A 20423-nucleotide genomic window follows, 5' to 3' on the forward strand; every position below is an offset into this window, starting at 1 on the left:
TGAAGCTTCGCAGGCGTTTCGCGATGACCCCATGGCTGGCCACTTGAGGTTTCTGAAAATTGATGACCACATCAAGCGGCGTTTCTTTTGGCCTGGCCCTTTAACCTTTGTCGGAAAATATATTGCCCCTTGCACACCTTTACAACGTCGCAAACGCGCCACGTATCCTCCTGGGTGCCTCCTACAGCTTCTCCCTTGTCCTTTCTTCCCTTCGAAGTCTTTGCAGTTGACAGCTACGGTAGCTTACCGCCATCGACCACTCACCCCAGATACGCTCAAACACCCCCCCCCCCCCCCCCCCCCCCCCCTGTTCTTTTCGGCTGTGCTTCTGAAATCGCCGATTTCCTGCTGAATGCCATAATTCTGTGTCGTCAAGCCCCTCGGAACCCTGTCAGTGGCCGCGGCAAGTTATTCCTCTCCAGCGTCCTTGCCGAGGTTCTTCATGCTTATAGAACTGACCATAAAACAACTTCTGCCTATCACCCCCAAACCAGTGGGCTCACACAACGACTTCATTGCATCCTGTCATATATACTGTCCACGTATACACAGCTCGACCCCTCCAACTCGGACACCATGCTCCCTTTCATTACCTTTGCTCACAACACTGCAGTGCAAACAACAACCAGCTTTTCAGCGTTTTTTCTCCTTTATGGCCGCCCACCTATCTTCACTCTCGAAGTACCTTTCTTCTCTGTCCCCACAACCTCTTCAGCACTACCACACGAAGAATTTATTTCCTGTCTTGCCATTGACGGCCTGAATAGTGACGCCTGCCAATCTTCGCATTAAAAACACCCATGACTTCACCAAGCGTGGTGTGTCTTTTTTACCTGGCGATGAAGGGTTGCTGTGGACTTCAGTGCGTGCCCCCGGCTTGTGTGAAAAACTCCACGATGAAGGCTTGCTGTGGACTTCAGTGCGTGCCCCCGGCTTGTGTGAAAAATTCCACAGCCGCTGTATTGGTTCGTATTCTGTACTAGAAGAAACGTCCCCTGTGAACTATAGCGTTGCCTTTGTCCATCCTGTAAACGACCGTCGTTACCACGGTGGTACAATTGTCCTTCTTAAAGCCCTTTGCTCGTCGCCCAACTCCGCTATAACCTGCGCCACGGCCGGTCCCTTTTGTCCTTTAGGAACGTGTAAGCATAGTGTGCGAACTTCCTCTTCATCTGAACATTAAATCTTTGTTCCTCTTTTAACTCGTTAAATCAGAATTGGCAAAAAGTTCATTTTATATCATGTGCTCTATTTGTGTTCCCTTGCTCTTGTTACAGATTCATAATTAACTGCGCATGAGTTGTTGACCTCGCTGTATGGCTATGTACAGGGGGCATAAGGTGTCATTCATGCGATGATAGTTTGCTTTTTGCCTGAGCTCGCCGACATCTTTATGGCGTAACTGAAAGTCAATTGAAAAAAAAAAATGAAAACATATTTTTCATCATCGTGCAACCTTCAGGTTTATCTGTACATATTCATCATCATCATCGTTCATCTTCACATTCGGAGTAGTGGCCGCCAGCGTACTTGCGAGTGGGAACAAAGATATCTCCGTCCTCACTACAGTGTGTATATCTAGCAACCTGACAACTGTGTCAAGCAACAGCTCCATTAATCGTGAAAGACTGCTTGGGATCAACAACCTGGGTCCCAACCTAACCCAAGAAACCACTGATGGGAGCACCTGCGATTGAAGGGCGGTCGCACATTCTTTGACCACTGCACCATTGCGCAGGAGTGGTAGGAAGACTCCCAGGGATCTATGAAAGTCGAGAATGAACAATTCCGCATATATTGGCAATAAATCTACCCAAACAACTGGCATCCGTGAACATTGGACGCGAACATCGGAACCAAAGCGAAAACCAAACTGCTAACGCACCTTGTTCGCATTTGGCCTAAATACGCAAATCAACCACGATTTTTGATCCTTCTTTTCCTCTCTTCTCCATATTCTTTCTTCACTCTAATCGGAGTAGCGTGCGGGGTTAAAAAGCAGGCACGCCTCTCGTCTAATCATTAAGATCTCCCACTGTGTCTCTGCCACCACGGCGATTCTGTGGTTATGGTGATCGGCTGCTGACTCGGAAGACGCTGCTTTGATACCGACTGCGGAGGTTGCATTTCGATGGAGGCGAAATGTCAGAGGCCAGTGTACTTTGCGAAATCAGTGCACGCTAAATTTTTATTTATACATGTACCTACATTCGCCGCAGGGGCATTACCGTAGGGGGGTGGAACACAGTATTCTTCATACATTAGCGCCGAGGAAACAAATATATACATAGGCAAAAACAGTAATAGAGGATAATGCAAGCACTCCGTTAGGACACAGCAAGAGCATGCGGCAAAATATCAACTTAAATGAACACCGGCAATTGAATGGAAAAACATAGTAATGTCACCGCGCACACTAAAAATTTGCTAAGTTTAAAACATCGTAAAGAGAACAAGCACAGAACAAGTCGACATACAGACCATGGAAATCAGTGTTAAACCAGAGCAGCCTTTAGCGCAACAGAAAATTTTGAATCGGATGTAGCCGCAGCTATGCTGCGGGGAAGATTATTCCATGAACTGATTGTGCGTGGAAAAAGTGAATGTGCAAAAACTGAGGTACGCGCTGATATTTCTTTAATCTTATGCGGGTGATCTCGACGCTGGGAAATGTACGTAGGAGGTAAAAGATAGGCATCTTTGTTCAGTACGGTGCGACAATGAAATATATCTGGTAAAAATACCAGTCGAAAAAATTCCCGACGTGAGGATAGAAGACGCCATTATAAGCTACTTTTGATGTCAGTGATACTGCTACGATGCGAATAGTTGTGGGACAGAAAACGGGCATCTCGGTTCTGAATTTTTCCAACCTGTTGTTAAGAACTTCCGTGTACGGGTCCTATATGACACAAGCATATTCTACTATTGGGTGGACATTTGTTACGTAGAAGTGTTGTTAAGAACTTGCGTGTACGAGGCCCATATGACACAAGCATATTCTACTATTGGGCGGACATTCGTTACGTAGAGCAGTTTTTTAATATCTTGTGGAGCATATTTAAAGTTTCGTCTGATAAAATTTAAAGAGCGGGCTGGCTTCAGAATTAAGTCTCTACATAATGGTGTCATGTCAAGTCGGAGCTAAATGTTACTCCTAGTTATCTTGCCTCGCTTACTGGAGAGATTATTTCAGTGTTTAAATAGTATTGTGTATTGATCGGTTTATGCTCTTGGGGTAAAATGAACATGCTTGCATTTAGACATATTTAGATTCATAAGCCAGGAGCGACACCAGAATGAAATACTGTTGAGGTCATTTTGAAGTTCTTTCCTGTCGGAATCATGGTTTACTTCTCGGTACAAGACGCGACCATCAAGCGTACAATCTAATTTTGGAGGTTTTACCGTAGCCAATGTCATTTACGTAGATCAGAAACAGTAGTGGGCCGAGAACCGACCCCTGGGGCATACCTGAATGTACGGAAACGTCTGTCGATTTGGAGCCATTAATCAAGACCTTTTGACTGCCTCCTGTCAAATAATTTTGTATCCCGCAAAGCATATTGTGCGGCAAGCTGAGAAAGGATAACTTGTGCAGAAGAAAAATGAGAGAAACAGTATCGAACCCCTTTTGGAAATCAAGTAATCAGGAATCCGTCGGTAGGCCCAGATGATAGGAACGAAAATGTCATGCAAAAATTCAATTAACTGCGTAACACAAGACCGGCCAGAACGAAACCCATGCTGATAGTCAACAAGAAAGTTATTATTGTGGTGTTTGAGTAAATTTGAATACATAACATATTCCAAATTCTTGCAGCAAACACTAGTGAAAAATATCGACCTATAATTTACCACATGGTTCCGATGTCCACCCTTGTGAACAGGCACAACGTTATCCATCTTCCAGTCTGCTGGTAAATCACAATTAGCAAGAGACAGGTTAAAAATTATGGCTAGATATTCTGAAATAACTGTTGCGCATGATTTCAGAACGAAGTTTGGAATACCATCAGGGCCTGAATCTGAATTAGGCTGTATCTTTTCAAGCAATTTGTACATTCTCAACATGTCAATGAAGATGTCAGGCATAGGTTCACAAATACAGCTTGAGTAAACCGGCAGTTGGCTAGGTAGGGCTCTTGCAAAAACTGATTGGAAATATTCGTTAAAGAAATTTGCCTGATCGGTATCGTTATTTATTGCGGAATTATTAACGTCAATTATCGGAACGCCGACGTCCTTACGGCTCGACTTAACCCACGTTTTGGACAGAGCCTGTCCTTTTACAAATCTTGAAAAAGGAGATGCTCTGTCCGAAACGTCGACTCGCAATAAATGTTTACCTATATGAAGCGTTCCTCAATTTCGCATATATATATATATATATATATATATATATATATATAGGTTGCGAAAGCATGGAGTACTTGACTGCTTACAACAGTATATAGCGAAGTATACGCTTCGTTAAAGGAAACATATTTATTCTACTCGACGTTTCGATCGGAAGACCGATCTTCTTCAGGAAGATCGGTCTTCCGATCGAAACGTCGAGTAGAATAAATATGTTTTGCTTTAACGAAGCGTATACCTCGCTATATATATATATATATATATATATATATATATATATATATATATATATATATGGCTTGGCAGCACCGCAGCTATGTCGACTACAACTCACCTGCGACGTTTGTTCGTCCTGCAGGTATCCGTCTGCCTCCTGCGATGCAGTGACTCTCGCCCGAGCGAACCCTGGAACCCGACTTGGACCACAGTCTGGCTGCCAACGGTAGACCGTCCGACCCCCGTACCGCTGCATCGCTTCCGTCCTCCTGACTACATGCCAGCAGCAAAGCCCCGTCAGTGCCCGGCAACACCCATTCAAGAACAAGCTCCGAGATTATCGCTGCCACTGTCAGCATCAGCGATAACTAACGACCGGAAGTCAACCTCCTCGCCGCATCACCCCTTTATAAGTCCAGCATCACCCCGCGCCGCCTTCAATGGGCTTGGCAGCACCGCAGCTATGTCGACTACAACTCACCTGCGACGTTTGTTCGTCCTGCAGGTATCCGTCTGCCTCCTGCGATGCAGTGACTCTCGCCCGAGCGAACCCTGGAACCCGACTTGGACCACAGTCTGGCTGCCAACGGTAGACCGTCCGACCCCCGTACCGCTGCATCGCTTCCGTCCTCCTGACTACATGCCAGCAGCAAAGCCCCGTCAGTGCCCGGCAACACCCATTCAAGAACAAGCTCCGAGATTATCGCTGCCACTGTCAGCATCAGCGATAACTAACGACCGGAAGTCAACCTCCTCGCCGCATCACCCCTTTATAAGTCCAGCATCACCCCGCGCCGCCTTCAATGGGCTTGGCAGCACCGCAGCTATGTCGACTACAACTCACCTGCGACGTTTGTTCGTCCTGCAGGTAAACACTTCATGTTCCCTATTTGCCCGCCGCACCCGCTATGCGGCTTTAGTGGTGCTGCCAAGCCCAATGTGTTGTATTGGTATTGCCTGTGATTGCTATCATGTTATCATGCGCTTACTAATTTTATCAGGCGACGTAGAACTCAACCCTGGTCCCACCACTCGCCACTGCGATGGTCAGCCACCTAACGATATACTTAAGGCCCTGAATGAAATCCAGTCCAGTCAAGCCACGCTCCTAACCGAAATGAAATCCATCCGCCTTAAGCTCTCCGAAAATGACCAAACGTTTGCAGAAATCAAAAATCGACTTACCAAAATTGAAACCGACTGCTCATCACTATTAGCAATAAAGGAACAGGTAGACGACATCCAGGCGCTGTCTGAGCAAAACGCGAATGACATTGCCACTATCACAGCTAGACTTGATATCTCAGAAAATCAGTCCCGAAGGTCAAACCTACTTTTCTTTGGCCACGAAGATAACGAGCAGGAAACATGGGCCCAGTCAGAGGCCACTATTATCGAACACTGCAGCTCAAAATTAAAGACGACTATTCTTCCTGTGGACATTGAAAGAGCCCACAGATTAGGAAAGTTTAGGGCGGACAGGAATAGACCGATCATTGTTAAATTTGCACATTTTAAAGTGAAGGAAAAGGTTCTTTCATGCGCCAAAATGTTGAAAGGTACAGAGTTTAGCATATCTGAGGACTACTGCCCAAACACCGTCAAGGCCAGGAAGCATCTTGTTGAATTCTGCAAAGCACAAGACGAAAAAAAATTCAAACTTCGACAAGACAAGCTAATCATCGGGAAGAAAACATACACGTTCGATCACAGTACTCAGAAGGTAGTGCCGCACGCTTTAAACTCGTAGAAGCCAATCGTCCCCGCTCTAGCCCTTCCAACACTTCCTTTTTATACACTAATATTAGAAGCCTCCTGCCTAAACTTGATGCTCTTCGTAATCTGATTCACACCACAGAGTCTAACCTCATTATTCTCACAGAAACATGGTTAAACTCTTCAATTGCCGACTCGGAGATCCTTTCTCTCTCTTCCGATTTAAATGTTTTTCGCCGTGACAGAACTAACAAAAGGGGAGGTGGCGTTCTAATTGCTGCCAAGAGAAGCCTTCAATGCATCGAAATTAAAACTTCATCCGCACTGGAAATAATATTCGTTCTCAGCAACTCCTGTTATCCCCCCTTAGTAATCGGCGCTTGTTATCGTCCCCCAGACGCTAGTAGTTCTTTTGTCGCTGAATTTCACGAGGTGCTTTTTTCCGTTACCGCAACCTATCATCAATCTCCCATTCTGATTTTCGGTGACTTTAACTTCCCTTCCATTAACTGGTCAAACCCCGCCTCAACCCTATCCAAAAACAATGCTGAAAGCGATTTCGTAAACACATGCCTTAACTTTGGACTAACACAAGTAGTTTCACAGCCGACGCGGTCTGGCATAAATTCATCCAATACGTTAGACCTGATACTTACAACTCAATCTGACAAGCTTTCCCCAATCACATACTTGCCTGGTCTTAGCGATCATTCTGTTGTTCATGGTTCCTTATACTGTAAATTACTGCATCCATCGAAAATAACAAAAACAATAACACTTTATGAGAAAGGCAATTATTCTGCAATTAACACAGCACTCGAAGAATTTTCCATCTGGCTGCTTCGTGACTTTTCGATACGCTCCGTAGAAACTAACTGGTTGCTGTTCAAGACTAAAATACGTGACCTGGTACTAACATACATACCCACTATCACTGTAACAGAAAAACAGTCATCACCATGGTTCAATCATGCGCTCAAACGCCTCAATAATAAAAAGAAAAGACTTTTCCGCTCTGCTAAACGAACTAACACGCAGTGCACCTGGCAAAAGTATTACGCTGCAGAAAAGGAATTCGAATCACAAGCTAACAAAACAAAGCGCCATTTTTATTCTGAAATTCTTCCGAACATGATAAAAACTAATCCTAAAAAATTCTGGAATACGATTAACCCAAAGCGCTCTCAGCCATTAAAACTGTACGACAGCCAGAATTGTCCTATTCCAGACAGTCAAGCAGCCGAAGAACTTAACACCGCATTTTGCTCTGTTTTCACAAAAGAACCTGATCATAATTTACCAGATTTTCCCCAGTGCCACCATTCATTCATGTCCGACATCACTTTTAATGCCTCCGGTATAGCCAAAATAATTGAATCACTAAAGCTAACATCCTCATCCGGAATTGATGGTATCAACACTAAAGTACTAAAGAGCACAAAAACTGTTGTAAGTGTGATCCTATGCAATATTTTTCAGCAGTCATTGTCATCAGGAGTGGTGCCGGAAGACTGGAAAGTGGGCAAAATAGTTCCAGTCCCGAAAAAAGGTCCTTCACATTTATGTTCCAGTTATCGTCCCATTTCACTAACAAGTGTTTGTTCCAAGGTAATGGAACACGTCCTCTACTCTCACATAGTAAAATTTTTAATATCTGTTAATTTTTTCAATCCTAGACAACATGGCTTTCGCAAGGGCCTCTCATGTGATACACAATTAGCTTCATTCATAAATGACATAAGCTCTAACCTAGACCTGAACATACCTGTAGACGCGCTGTTCTTAGATTTCGAAAAGGCCTTCGATAAAGTTCCCCATCGGAGACTACTACTTAAACTCTCAAGATTGTGCATTAACCCCCTTGTATTAGATTGGATTTCTAATTTCCTTACGAACCGAAAGCAATTTGTGTACGCTAACAACTGCTCCTCGTCTTTTTCTCCAGTCCTCTCCGGAGTCCCCCAAGGTACAGTACTCGGACCATTGCTGTTTCTAATTTATATTAATGACCTGCCTAGTAACATATCCTCTAACATCCGCCTTTTCGCAGACGACTGCGTACTTTACCGCCCCATCCACACCACCTCTGACTCTAGAATTTTACAGGATGACCTTAAACGAATTGAAACTTGGTGCGACAAATGGTTAATGTGCCTAAACACTAACAAAACGTCTTTGCTTTCCTTTCACCGTCGGAAAAACTATCAGGCATCAAGTTACACCATTTGTGGCTCGGTAATCTTATCTGTCCACTCTTACAAATACCTTGGCGTCACCCTTTCAGATACACTAACCTGGTCAGAGCATATAATGAAAGTTACTAACGAAGCCAATCGCACTCTTGGTTGCCTCCGTCGAAACTTGCGCCTAGCCTCTGCATCCGTGAAAACACTTACTTATCTTACATTTATCAGACCTAAAATAGAATACGCATGCTCAGTCTGGGATCCCCATCAAGCTAATCTTTCTAACACCCTCGAAGCTCTACAAAATCGCGCTGCAAGGTTTATTTTCTCAGACTACTCCTATCATTCCAGTGTCACTGCACTCAAATCACGGGCTAATCTTACTAATCTTGAAAAGCGACGCTGCATCTTCAGGCTGTGCCTTTTTCACAAATTCTACCATACGCCACTTAATGTTTCAGCAATCTTACCACTTCATCGACAGTCAAGCCGCACCAGCCATCCTAAAGCCGTCTATCCGCCCCCAGCACAGACCACAGCACATCTTCGTTCGTTTTTTGTTCAGACCGCTCGGGACTGGAACAAACTGCCTGTCGACGCTGTGCGCCACTCCGACCCACATTCCTTCAAGACTGCCATCGAACCACTCTTCACTTGAACATTATGCCCATCCCTCATGTAATACCCCACACCAAGGGGCATTTGAGGTACTAATAATAAATAAATATATATATATATATATGAAAGAAGCCAACAGCCAATATATATATATATATATATATTTATATAAGCAAACAAGGGAAGGGGATGAGGGGCTCGTTATAAATATGAGAAGCCAACAGCCACAGAAACCAAGGGGCACAGGGGATTTTTTTAAATTAATTTATTTATTTTGTGGTGTTGATCAATTTTAATATTACTGAATATGTTATCGCTTAAAGCTAATCGATTAGAAAAGCAGAAGAAAAAACAACCACATGCCACCGGTGGGATCCGAGGCCGGAGGTCGTGGGTTCGGATCCCACCGGCGGCATGTGGTTGTTTTTTCTTCTGCTTTTCTAATCAATTAGCTTAAAGGGATAACATATTCAGTAATATTATAAATTGATCAACACCACAAAAAAATAAGTTAATTAAAAAAAATCCCCTGTGCCCCTTGGTTTCTGTTGCTGTTGGGTTCTCTCACATATATATATTGTAAGCACAACATGCGACCTTCGTCTTCATCTGTACATATCCATCATCATCGCTCAAAGCACAACATGCGACCTTCGTCTTCATCTGTACATATCCATCATCATCGATCATCTTCTGCTTCGAAGGGTTGGTCGCCATACTTGCGGGTGCCATTAAAGCTCGCTCCATCCTGCGCTCCGTCTCCTGTCTCACAAGTGGTGGAGTGTGCTCTCGATCCCTGCGTCCTCTCCGCCGCCAGACTGCAGCTACGTTCCGGTCGCCACCTGCTCGTACCATCCGCACCGATGGATACCGTCAGCGACAACACCACTCGTACTCCCGATGGGCCCCCCGTTCTTCTTCCTCTCGATTCGAACCGTCTGGAGCCAGCAATGATGAGCCAACCCGGTTCTTCCCAATCTTCTGGACACCCCACTTGGACCATCACCACACTCCAGCGCGAGCCTCCCATTTTTGCTGGTCTTCGTGGGGACGATGTCGAGGACTGGCTCGACCAATATAACCAGGTCAGTGCCTATAATCGTTGGGACTCAGCGATGAAACTTGTAAACGTGTCGTTCTACCTCACTGCCGTGGCCAAGACTTGGTTCGTCAACCACAAAGATGCCATCCCGGACTGGGCTCAATTCTCGGCACAGATACGACAAATCTTTGGCACATCTGGTGCAAGCCCCGCTGTCTACAAAAAAAAGCTAGATACGCGCGTTCAGCTACCCGGTGAGTCCTACACATCCTACATTGAAGACGTGCTTGCCCTGTGTCGACGTGTCAACAGCGCTATGTCAGAGAACGATCGGGTACGTCATCTTCTGAAAGGGCTTGGGTCATTTGCCTTCAACACGCTTGCTGCTCAGAATCCAACGTCAGTCCAAGACATCCGAACAACTTGCCATCGTCTTGACGACCTTCAGTCGCTTCGATTAAAAGACACCTGGGACACCCCACTTTCACCTGACGTGGACTTACGCTCCCTCATTCGCTCCATTATCCGGGAGGAACTGCACGGCTCCACCTTACCGCCAGTTGATTCCCACCCGCCCCCAGCCCCGTCGTCCTCGCCTTTGCGTGATCTCATCAAAGACGAGCTCGCTTCGGTCACTCGCCCCTTGGCTGCGGAACCACCTGTACCGCGTTTTGTGCCTACCTATGCCCAGGTTGCTGCGACGCCTCCTGCTGCTGTTTACCCGTCGCATCCACAGCCCGTCCAGCAAACTCCGGTCTCTGTGTCCCCGAGCCCCGCTATGTGTCCTGTTTGGAGTCCGCCTGCACGTCGGCCGGTATGTCACTACTGCGGAATTCGCGGGCATGTTGCCCGTGTGTGCCGTCGGCGTCAACGCGACGAGCGCGAGTGGTACCCTGACTTTCGCAGTGGAGCTACGTACTCGTCACCTGCTTACCGTCCGGCGTTTGCCTCCAGTCCTCCTCGTCGCCCATCGTACGGGGACTTCTGCCAAGACGCTCCGCACTCGTCGTACGCTTACCGCCCACCGTTTGCTGACCCTACCAATTATCGTCCCTCCTATTCCTCTACCTCTCCGGACCGCTCCTCGACCGACAGGCCGTCGCGCCGCCGCTCCCCATCGCCTTTCCGCCGCTCGTCGTCGCCTCTACGTCCACCATCCTCCCAGACAACTGGCCACACGGAAAACTAAATTGTGCAGTTTCCGGAGGTAAAACTGCACCGCACGCCGCCCTCTCAATTCCTCCTGCACAGCCATCGAACATGTTAACTGTTGACATTGAAGGCACTGTAGTAGAAGCATTGATCGATACGGGCGCCGCCATTTCTGTAATTAGTTCTGATTTATGTTCTCGTCTTCGCAAGGTGCGCACCCCTTACAGTGGTCCTTCTCTCCGTGCTGCCAATGATGAATCAATGCGTCCTTCCGGATTGTGTACGGCACGAGTCACTATCGACGGCATCCTGCACTACATAGTATTTGCTGTGCTTCCCTCCTGTGCTTATCCCCTCATCCTCGGCTGGGACTTCCTCCACTCTGCGCAAGCTGTAATTACCTGCTGTCCCCCTACTCTACAGGCTTCTGGATCCGACCTTTCAGCCGTTTCTGTCCTGCCTTCTCATCATCTGGTTACCACCGCTGATCATGTACTTTACCCCGGCTGCGAAGATGTCCTCTCTGTTGCTTCTGCCCACGTCAACGTTGGGGACGTTTTCGTCACACCAAGCCCCCGTCTTCTCTCAAGGGGCATCTTTCTCGTCGCGTCCCTGCTCCGCTTCACCAATGGGTCTTCACTACTGACTGCCTTCAACACTACGCCGGAACCCATTCTTCTGCGTCAAGGCACAGCCATCGCTTCTGTGGATACCACTCAACCTGTGGCCGTTCTTTCCTCTGCCCCATCAAGCTTCGCTCTTTCGACCCCTGCCTCTGCCTCTGCATCTATTTCAGCTGCTATCAGCCCCGGTCTCACCCCGACTCAAAAAGATGAATTGCTTGCCGTCTTGACCAAGCATGCCGCTTCCTTCGATACCCAGGCAACAACCTTGAGCCAAACCACCGCAGCTAAGCATCGCATCTACACAGATGGTTCGGGCATCATTCGCCGTCGCCCGTATCGTGTGTCTTCTAGTGAGCGCAAGGTTATTCAAGATAACGTAGCCGACATGCTCAAGCGCCACATCATACGCCCTTCTTCGAGTCCTTGGTCTTCGCCTGTTGTGCTCGTTCAAAAGAAGGATGGCTCAGTACGCTTTTGTGTTGACTATCGCGCTCTTAACAAGATCACTAGAAAAGATGTTTATCCGCTGCCTCGGATTGATGACGCCCTCGACTGTCTCCAAGGTGCACAATTTTTCTCTAGTCTCGACCTAAGATCCGGATACTGGCAAATACCATTGCATGAGGCCGACAAGGAAAAAACTGCTTTCGCCACTCCCGACGGATTATACGAATTCAACGTTATGCCGTTCGGCCTATGCAATGCTCCGGCCACGTTCGAGCGCATGATCGACACCGTTCTCCGAGGCCTGAAGTGGAAAACGTGCCTATGCTACCTCGACGACATAGTCATTTTTTCTTCGACTTTTTCTGAACACCTTATTCGTCTCGATGAAGTATTAAGCGCACTTTCTGAGGCCGGCCTACAGTTAAACACCAAGAAATGTTGCTTTGCTTCCACTTCTATCAAGGTACTCGGTCACGTCGTTAGCCAGAAGGGTGTAAAGCCTGATCCCGACAAAGTGGCTGCAGTTTTGCATTTCCCTCGCCCATCGCGCGTCAAAGACCTGCGCAGTTTTCTGGGGCTAGCGTCATACTTCCGGCGCTTCATACGCAACTTTGCCTCTATTGCGGCCCCTTTGCATAAGCTCCTCTGCGCTGACCAGCCGTTTGTTTGGTCTGAGGCCTGTGAGGTCGCTTTTACTACCTTAAAGAAGGCTCTCACATCTGATCCGATACTGGCACATTTCGACGACAATGCTCCAACGATTTTACACACGGACGCCAGTGGACACGGCATTGGTGCAGTTCTTCTGCAGCGGCAGCACTCTTCGTGCGAGCAAGTCATCGCCTACGCCAGTCGTACACTGACTGCAGCGGAGCAGAACTACACGATAACTGAGCAAGAGTGCCTCGCTGTTGTCTGGGCCATTCAGAAATTTCGCCCTTATTTGTACGGCCGCCAGTTCACAGTTGTCACTGACCATCATGCCCTGTGCTGGTTGTCCTCGCAGAAAAACTTGTCCGGCCGCCTCGGCCGCTGGATTCTCCGTCTCCAGGAATATGATTTTACCGTCACCTATAAATCGGGCAAGAAACACCAGGACGCCGATGCGCTATCTCGTTGTCCCCTCGCCCAAACCAAACCTCCGCATCCGCAACCCGTTTCCTCCGCATCCTCAAACTGCCAAACTACCCCTTCGACGGCTATTTCAACCTTGACCGCCGCACCCATTGACTTGATGCCAGCTCCCAGTCTTGGTGATCTCGCCTCAGCGCAGCGGGCCGACCCTTACTGCCGGACCCTTATCGACCGTCTGAGCGGTGCTACTCGGCCACCGAATGCCCGCCTACGTCGCCAACTTAACTCTTTCAAGCTAGTCGACAACATCCTTCTTTGGCACAATTACAGCCCCTTCGGTGACTCATGGGTGCCTGTCGTACCCCGTTCTCTTCGCCGAGAAGTTTTGCAGGCCTTTCATGATGACCCCCCGGCTGGCCACTTAGGCTTTCAGAAAACTTATGACCGCATCAAGCGCCGTTTCTTTTGGCCTGGCCTCTCAACCGCTGTTGGAAAATATATTGCGTCTTGCATCTCTTGCCAACGTCGTAAACGGAGCACATCTGCCCCTGCGGGCCTTCTACAGCCTCTCCCCTGTCCTTTCTCCCCTTTTGAAGTCGTTGGGATTGACCTCTACGGTCCCTTACCATTAACACCAACGGGCAACCGTTGGATCGTCACTGCCATCGACCACTTAACTAGATACGCTGAAACGGCCCCTGTTCCTTCCGGCTCTGCTTCAGAGATCGCCCACTTCTTCCTGAACGCCATCCTTTTGCGCCATGGAGCTCCTCGTGTCCTTATTAGTGACCGCGGCAAGTCCTTCCTCTCCAGCATCCTTGCCGAAGTTCTTCACGCCTCCAGAACCGTACACAAAACCTCTTCAGCTTATCACCCTCAGACCAATGGGCTCACAGAGCGCTTTCATCGCACGCTGTCCGATATGCTAGCCACCTACATCCAGCCCGACCACACCAACTGGGACACCATGCTTCCCTTCGTTACCTTTGCATACAATAGTGCCGTGCAAAGAACCACCAACTTCTCCCCATTCTTCCTTGTGTATGGACGTCAACCTACCTTCACCCTCGAAGCGTCTTTCTTCTCCGCCCCCTCAACCTCTTCCAGACTCTCTCACGAACAGTTTACTTCTCGTCTTACCTACTGCCGTGCCATTGCCCGCCTGAATACCGACGCCTCCCAAGCCTCCCGGAAAAACACCTATGATCTCTCCCACCGTGCCATATTTTTTCACCCTGGTGATGAGGTACTGCTGTGGACACCAGTGCGTACCCCGGGATTGTGTGAAAAATTTTTGAGCCGTTATATTGGTCCGTATACTGTACTCGAACAAACGTCCCCGGTGAACTATCGCGTTGCCCCTGTTCATCCTGTTAATGATCGTCGTTGCCGAGGTGCCGAGATTGTTCATGTTTCACGCCTCAAACCCTTTGCCCGTCGCCCTACTGTGCTATAACCTGCGCCCGGGCCGGTCGCTTTCGTACGCGAGGGGAGAAAGTGTAAGCACAACATGCGACCTTCGTCTTCATCTGTACATATCCATCATCATCGCTCAAAGCACAACATGCGACCTTCGTCTTCATCTGTACATATCCATCATCATCGATCATCTTCTGCTTCGAAGGGTTGGTCGCCATACTTGCGGGTGCCATTAAAGCTCGCTCCATCCTGCGCTCCGTCTCCTGTCTCACAATATATATATGACGACGCGCCGACGAAGACGAAGCACCGATGAAAGACGAAGTGCCGCCGCTCTGCACGAGATCGGTTTGGCTGGACTGGCCATCTTCTGCGCTGCCCGCCGTCCTGCTCGCCCATCTTGTGTCGCCCGCCGTGTACTCCGTCGCCGGTCTACTTGTGCAAAAACCCCCTTCACTATATATGTATATATATATATATATATATATATATATATATATATAGAACAAGGGATCACAACATTGCAATTATCTTCATTTAATACCGACAGTTTCGAACGGAGGACTGTCCTTCCTCAGGGTATACACACGGGTATACACACGTGTGTATACCCTGAGGAAGGACGGTCCTCCGTTCGAAACTGTCGGTATTAAATGAAGATAACTGCAATGTTGTGATCCCTTCTTCTACAAGTATTCCTGGCCCATTGAACGACAAAACCTGCTGCAACTATATATATATATATATTCAGTAAGGGTCTTCTTATAGCAGTGAACATGGCACACACAGGGTTTGCAAAAGAAAAATGAGCAAATTTTTTCTCATTTTTCTTTTTCAAACCCTGTGTGTGCCATGTTCACTCTTCCATGCACTGTATGATCATTCTTGAAAAAGACCAGTCCCTGGTCGAAACGTTTAATAAATCTGTTAAGTTTTTCAATGACTTCCCCAACCTATTATATATATATATATATATATATATATATATATATATATATATATATATATATATATATATATATATATATATATATATATATATATATATATATATATATATATATATATATATATATATATATATATATACGACGTTTGGATCGGAACACCGATCTGCTGAAGAAGATCGGTGTTCCGATCTAAACGTGGAGTCGAATATGTTTCCTTTAACGAAGCGTGTACTTCGCTATATACTCTTGTAAGCAGTCAAGTACTTCATGCTCTCGCAACCTATATATATATATATATATATATATATATATATATATATATATATATATATATATATGTATAGCTCGGAGGAAGCTAGGGCTCGTCGTAGGAACGAAGTCAAGGGGAGGCGGCGAGCCAAGGAGACTGAGGAAGAGCGCGCTAAGCATCTAGATAAGCGACTAAGGACGACGCAGCTAGACGGGCCCGCTTAGCCGGCGACAGTGCATCCACGACGACAGATGGCGATGCACCGGGTTCTGCGTCTCTCAAAGAAGCTAGACTCTCGCTACTCTGCCAGGTTTAACCAGAGCTAAACCACAGCCAATTTTTTGCGCTGTCCTCTCATGAGTTATGTATGAACCAACTAAACCAAACACAAATATTTAAAGCACTTGGCAGAGCAGCGGGATTGATTTTCATGCAATAAAAAGAAAAGGTGCATGCGTGCCGTAGCGGTGGCATGTTCGACTCAGTACCAAAGCGTCAGTGGTTCGGTTGGCTGCTGGTGACCCCAATTTTCTTCTCAGTACAAGTTCACTTTATTTACTTAGATGTCTTCATGACGTTTCAGCCGTTTTGCGACCTCGTATTTGCCAGTTTTCCTACTTTTCAAATATGTCACCACACGTGTGACGTAGGCACCTTTTTAGCCGATGCGAATATTTTGTCGCAGCGCCGAGAACTACTACAATGCCGACGCCGGACTTTTTGTGGCGAATGTGATCCTTAACGCTGTCGCGTGAGAAAATGCGTAAGAAATTATCGTTTTCGTTTATTCGTTATCTAGCTCAGCTGTTGCGTGCTTTTTAATTTTCGATTTCTGAATTTCCTATTCCTCCTCACCTTCTTAATTTCGAGGCATGCTAAAGGGGCTGTCATGGCGGAGATGTCACGTGGACGGATGTGAGGGCTTTCTGCCAGTTGCCTCTGGTTTCTCGGGGGACAGGGCATCCGGTCACGTGCAGCATTCGCTCGAGTGAATCACGGCGATGGTACCGTCACCAGGGCCATGAGGCTACTTACCACATGATTAACATCACGGCTCATCCTGCATTCCTGCATCAAGCCAAGTGACATGCCATGCCGTTGGAGACGGATACAGGGCGAATGAACTTCCAACCGCTTCACTGTAAAGACAGCTGAAGTATTTGCACGCGAAAAAACAAAACTAGCAAGCGCGTGAAGCTCCTTGACGACACTGTGGTACAGGACCTCGCGTCAGTGACCGTACAGCAGTAAGACATTTTCGCTGACGGTGCTGTATGGTTCCTCAAGAAGAAGGAGAAGAAATATGGGCAGGGATGTTAATGAGAAGAAGAAACCCGTTTGCTACCCTGCACTGGGACAAATTACTGAAGGGATAGAAAGGTGGGGGAGAAAAGGGAGTAACAGGAAAATGAAGTCAATATGCGAAGGCAGTAAGCGTGCGATAAAATCACACCTATCCTGCATGCACTTGCTTCTCCTGCACCATCCGTGCGACACTCATGCGCTCTGAACTAATTCGCGCGAGCATGCACCATGTTTGACTGGTAACCAGTGTCTATTGTTCCCTCGCAGACCATCCTGTCGGCACCTGAGTTGCGAAGCCAGCAGGCAGTCATTGTCAGATTTATTTTGGCTGCATTGATGCTGGGAAACTTCATTGATTCTGGATTGCGTGATCTGGTGCTGTCCGAACCAAGTATATCAAAGGTGAGATTAAATTGTGCCAGTCTAACACTATGCCCAGCTGCATCTAGGTGATCATTCTGTGGAAAAGAAATATCCTTATGTTTTGCATTTTTGTAGACGTGCTTCTACACTTAAATTTTCATTGAGAGGAGAAGGTCACCACTACTGCAGTTGGGCGAATTAGGCAGGTAGTACGTCGCTTACAGAGCGAGGTTGTGGTATTGTTTTAGTTATCACTTGCTTAGGCTAGAGGAGAGTAAGACAACTGTTAGTTTTTCCCCGTAAAAGTGCAGTGCCTTGATGTAAAAAAGGGGAATGAAAGGGGAGAGTGGGCGTTACTAAGGACATCGTAGGATAATTCTGGGTTGATAGTTTTCCAATATTTGGGGGCACGGTGCTTTCGAGCGCCAAGTCTCTCTCTCATCTGGCAAAGGCAAGCTCCATCGGGGATGAGCGGACCAGAGTGAAACTGCCACCTGCGGAACTGGAACGACATCTCCTACCAGCCAGTGGTAAAGCGGGCCTTAAGCCTTCATCAGGCAAAGTTTTAATAAATAGTGTTTGGTCACGAAATCGATTCCTTGGATTGTTCCTCTCGCTTCAGCCGGGCCCCTTGAGTGCAATCCATTTGGTTGCGCTTTGGCTAACCACTGACAAGAGGGAAGGTCTTTTTTAGGAGCGCTGCCCTTTCACAGGGAAACACAAGGGAACTTAAACCACGTATATTAAGTTTCCGCCCATATGTTTTCAGCCACCGCTACCCGATATTGGTCTCCTGCGAGCTTAACTTTCCGCAAGAAATCTAGCAATCTGGTTACGCAACATTCTTCTCCTCTACATTAGGGGAACGCTGCACCTACTTGACATACTTTCGCGCGTTCTTCAGCCTCATAATGACAATTGGCGCGTGTGTAATATTGTCAACTAGAGAAAAGCAGACTTCGAACTAATGGCACCTTATGTTTCCCCTTCTGTTCAGTTCGACTGTGGGAGGCTGAAGGCCTTCATAGCAACGACCCGAGCTCCCTGAGTTATGAGTGGGCATTGCAACGCCCATCACTTACGGTGCGAAAGATCCAGGATGAAAGCCAGGAGAAGGAGTCTCGCATTATTTGCTACTGAGAGCGAACTTTGCGTTGCGAATAACGACAGTCCGACTTGCTTGCGGGGCTCCTCCTTCTGCAGTTGTCTGGACCTGAGCTTAATGTCACGGTCTCTGCACCAGCGTATCCGGTGGTTTTGTGATGACAGGATTCACGGGGGTGCCACATACTCACCTTCCAAGATTGTCCATTAACAAGGTGCATCTAACCCAAATAATTTCGTGCACATCGTCTGGAAGACTTTCAAGTGACTTATAGAGAATGCATGCCAAGAAAGTCTCTGAAATCGTCTGGAGCACACTATAGTAAATCTAATCAACATTTCTAGAGGCTTCCTTCCACACGCTGACTAGAGTGCGCACGCAATTTGATATGATACTAGAACGCATGTGTGGAAGGAGATAAAGCGCGCCATATCTTTAAATGAGCGCTGAGGGGCCCGTCGGTAGCAGCGGAAAATCAAACTACGAATAAAGAAGTTAGCGGACCAGCGTTGGAAGTCATCTTTTTCTCGCTCTCTCAATCCTCGCAAGCCCATGTCCCTAACTTGGAGAACGGTGCGAGGGCCTTGTCCACACTCGTAACTGAGACAACCGTTCTACGTGCTGTCTCTAAATCAAGGTCGTCAGCAGACCGAAGCTGGAAGTGAATTCGGCAGGACAATCGCGACCTCAATGGTAACGGCCTGTTCTCAGCTTGTCCTTCGTGCGTGTAAGGAACCAGTGATGGATGTTCCTTTCTCTCAGAAGCACGACGCTGCTTTTGTGAGAGTTGCAACAGCGTTCAGGCTTCTCCGCAGCGCACAGTGCCTGTAGGGGGCCGCATGTGGACGTCATCGACGAGGGCAGTACATTTACAACACGGTAACATTTACGGGTAAGAAGGAAATGAAACCCACTGCGGGTAAAACACGCGGGGCGTTACTTGGCGCAATCTGACGAGGGATGACAAGCCGCTTGCCAACGCGTTTAAAAGTTGAAATTTCACCGGAGATGATGCCAACATCGAACTTCTTCGCACAGCAGAATCCTATCACAAGAAACCTGAAATTTGTCGTGGCTTTAACTGATGATTGCATCACCATTTTAAATGCTAGCGAAAGAAATAAGTTTTATTTACCTAGTAGCTTCATACATTCATATCCCTTAAATCCGACCGCCGTGGTCGCTCAGTGGCTATGGCGCTCGGCTGCTGACCCGAAAGACGCGGGTTTCTATCCCGGCCGCGGCGGTCGAATTTCGATGGAGGTGAAATTCTAGAGGCCAGTGTACTGTGCGATGTCAGTGCACGTTAAAGAACCCCAGGTGGTCGAAATTTCCGGAGCCTTTCACTACGGCGTCCATCATTGTTTGAGTCACTTTGGACATTAAACCCCCATGAACCGTGTCTCTCAGACCTGCTGAATGCAAAAAAAGACGATTTAGCTTTTCTTTAGTATTACTCAAAGCCACTACTTCGTGAAATTCAACTACACTCATTTTACTTGCCCGACCCTGTTTTACGATGTTCCAACCCCAACTGGACCAACTGCCCTGCTCCCTCTGCCAGTTTAGAGCTCTTTTGTCCCCTCCTCGTGGTC

The 20423-nt window shown here is 47.3% G+C and overlaps 1 protein-coding gene across 1 annotated transcript in view; it reads left to right on the plus strand.

The window, feature by feature from the left end:
• The window catches only part of LOC149337547 (uncharacterized), a 69027-nt gene that overhangs the window by 46973 nt on the left and 1631 nt on the right, over positions 1-20423 (plus strand). Inside the window, exon 6 of the mRNA XM_089554452.1 lies at positions 17628-17762. Within this exon, the coding sequence (XP_089410578.1) occupies positions 17628-17762 (135 nt within the window). The remainder of the gene's footprint in view (positions 1-17627; positions 17763-20423) is intronic.

This window comes from Amblyomma mixtum, chromosome 7 (genome assembly GCF_055824585.1).
Source record: "Amblyomma mixtum isolate Tamu chromosome 7, ASM5582458v1, whole genome shotgun sequence".
NCBI classification, from domain to species: Eukaryota; Metazoa; Arthropoda; class Arachnida; order Ixodida; family Ixodidae; genus Amblyomma; species Amblyomma mixtum.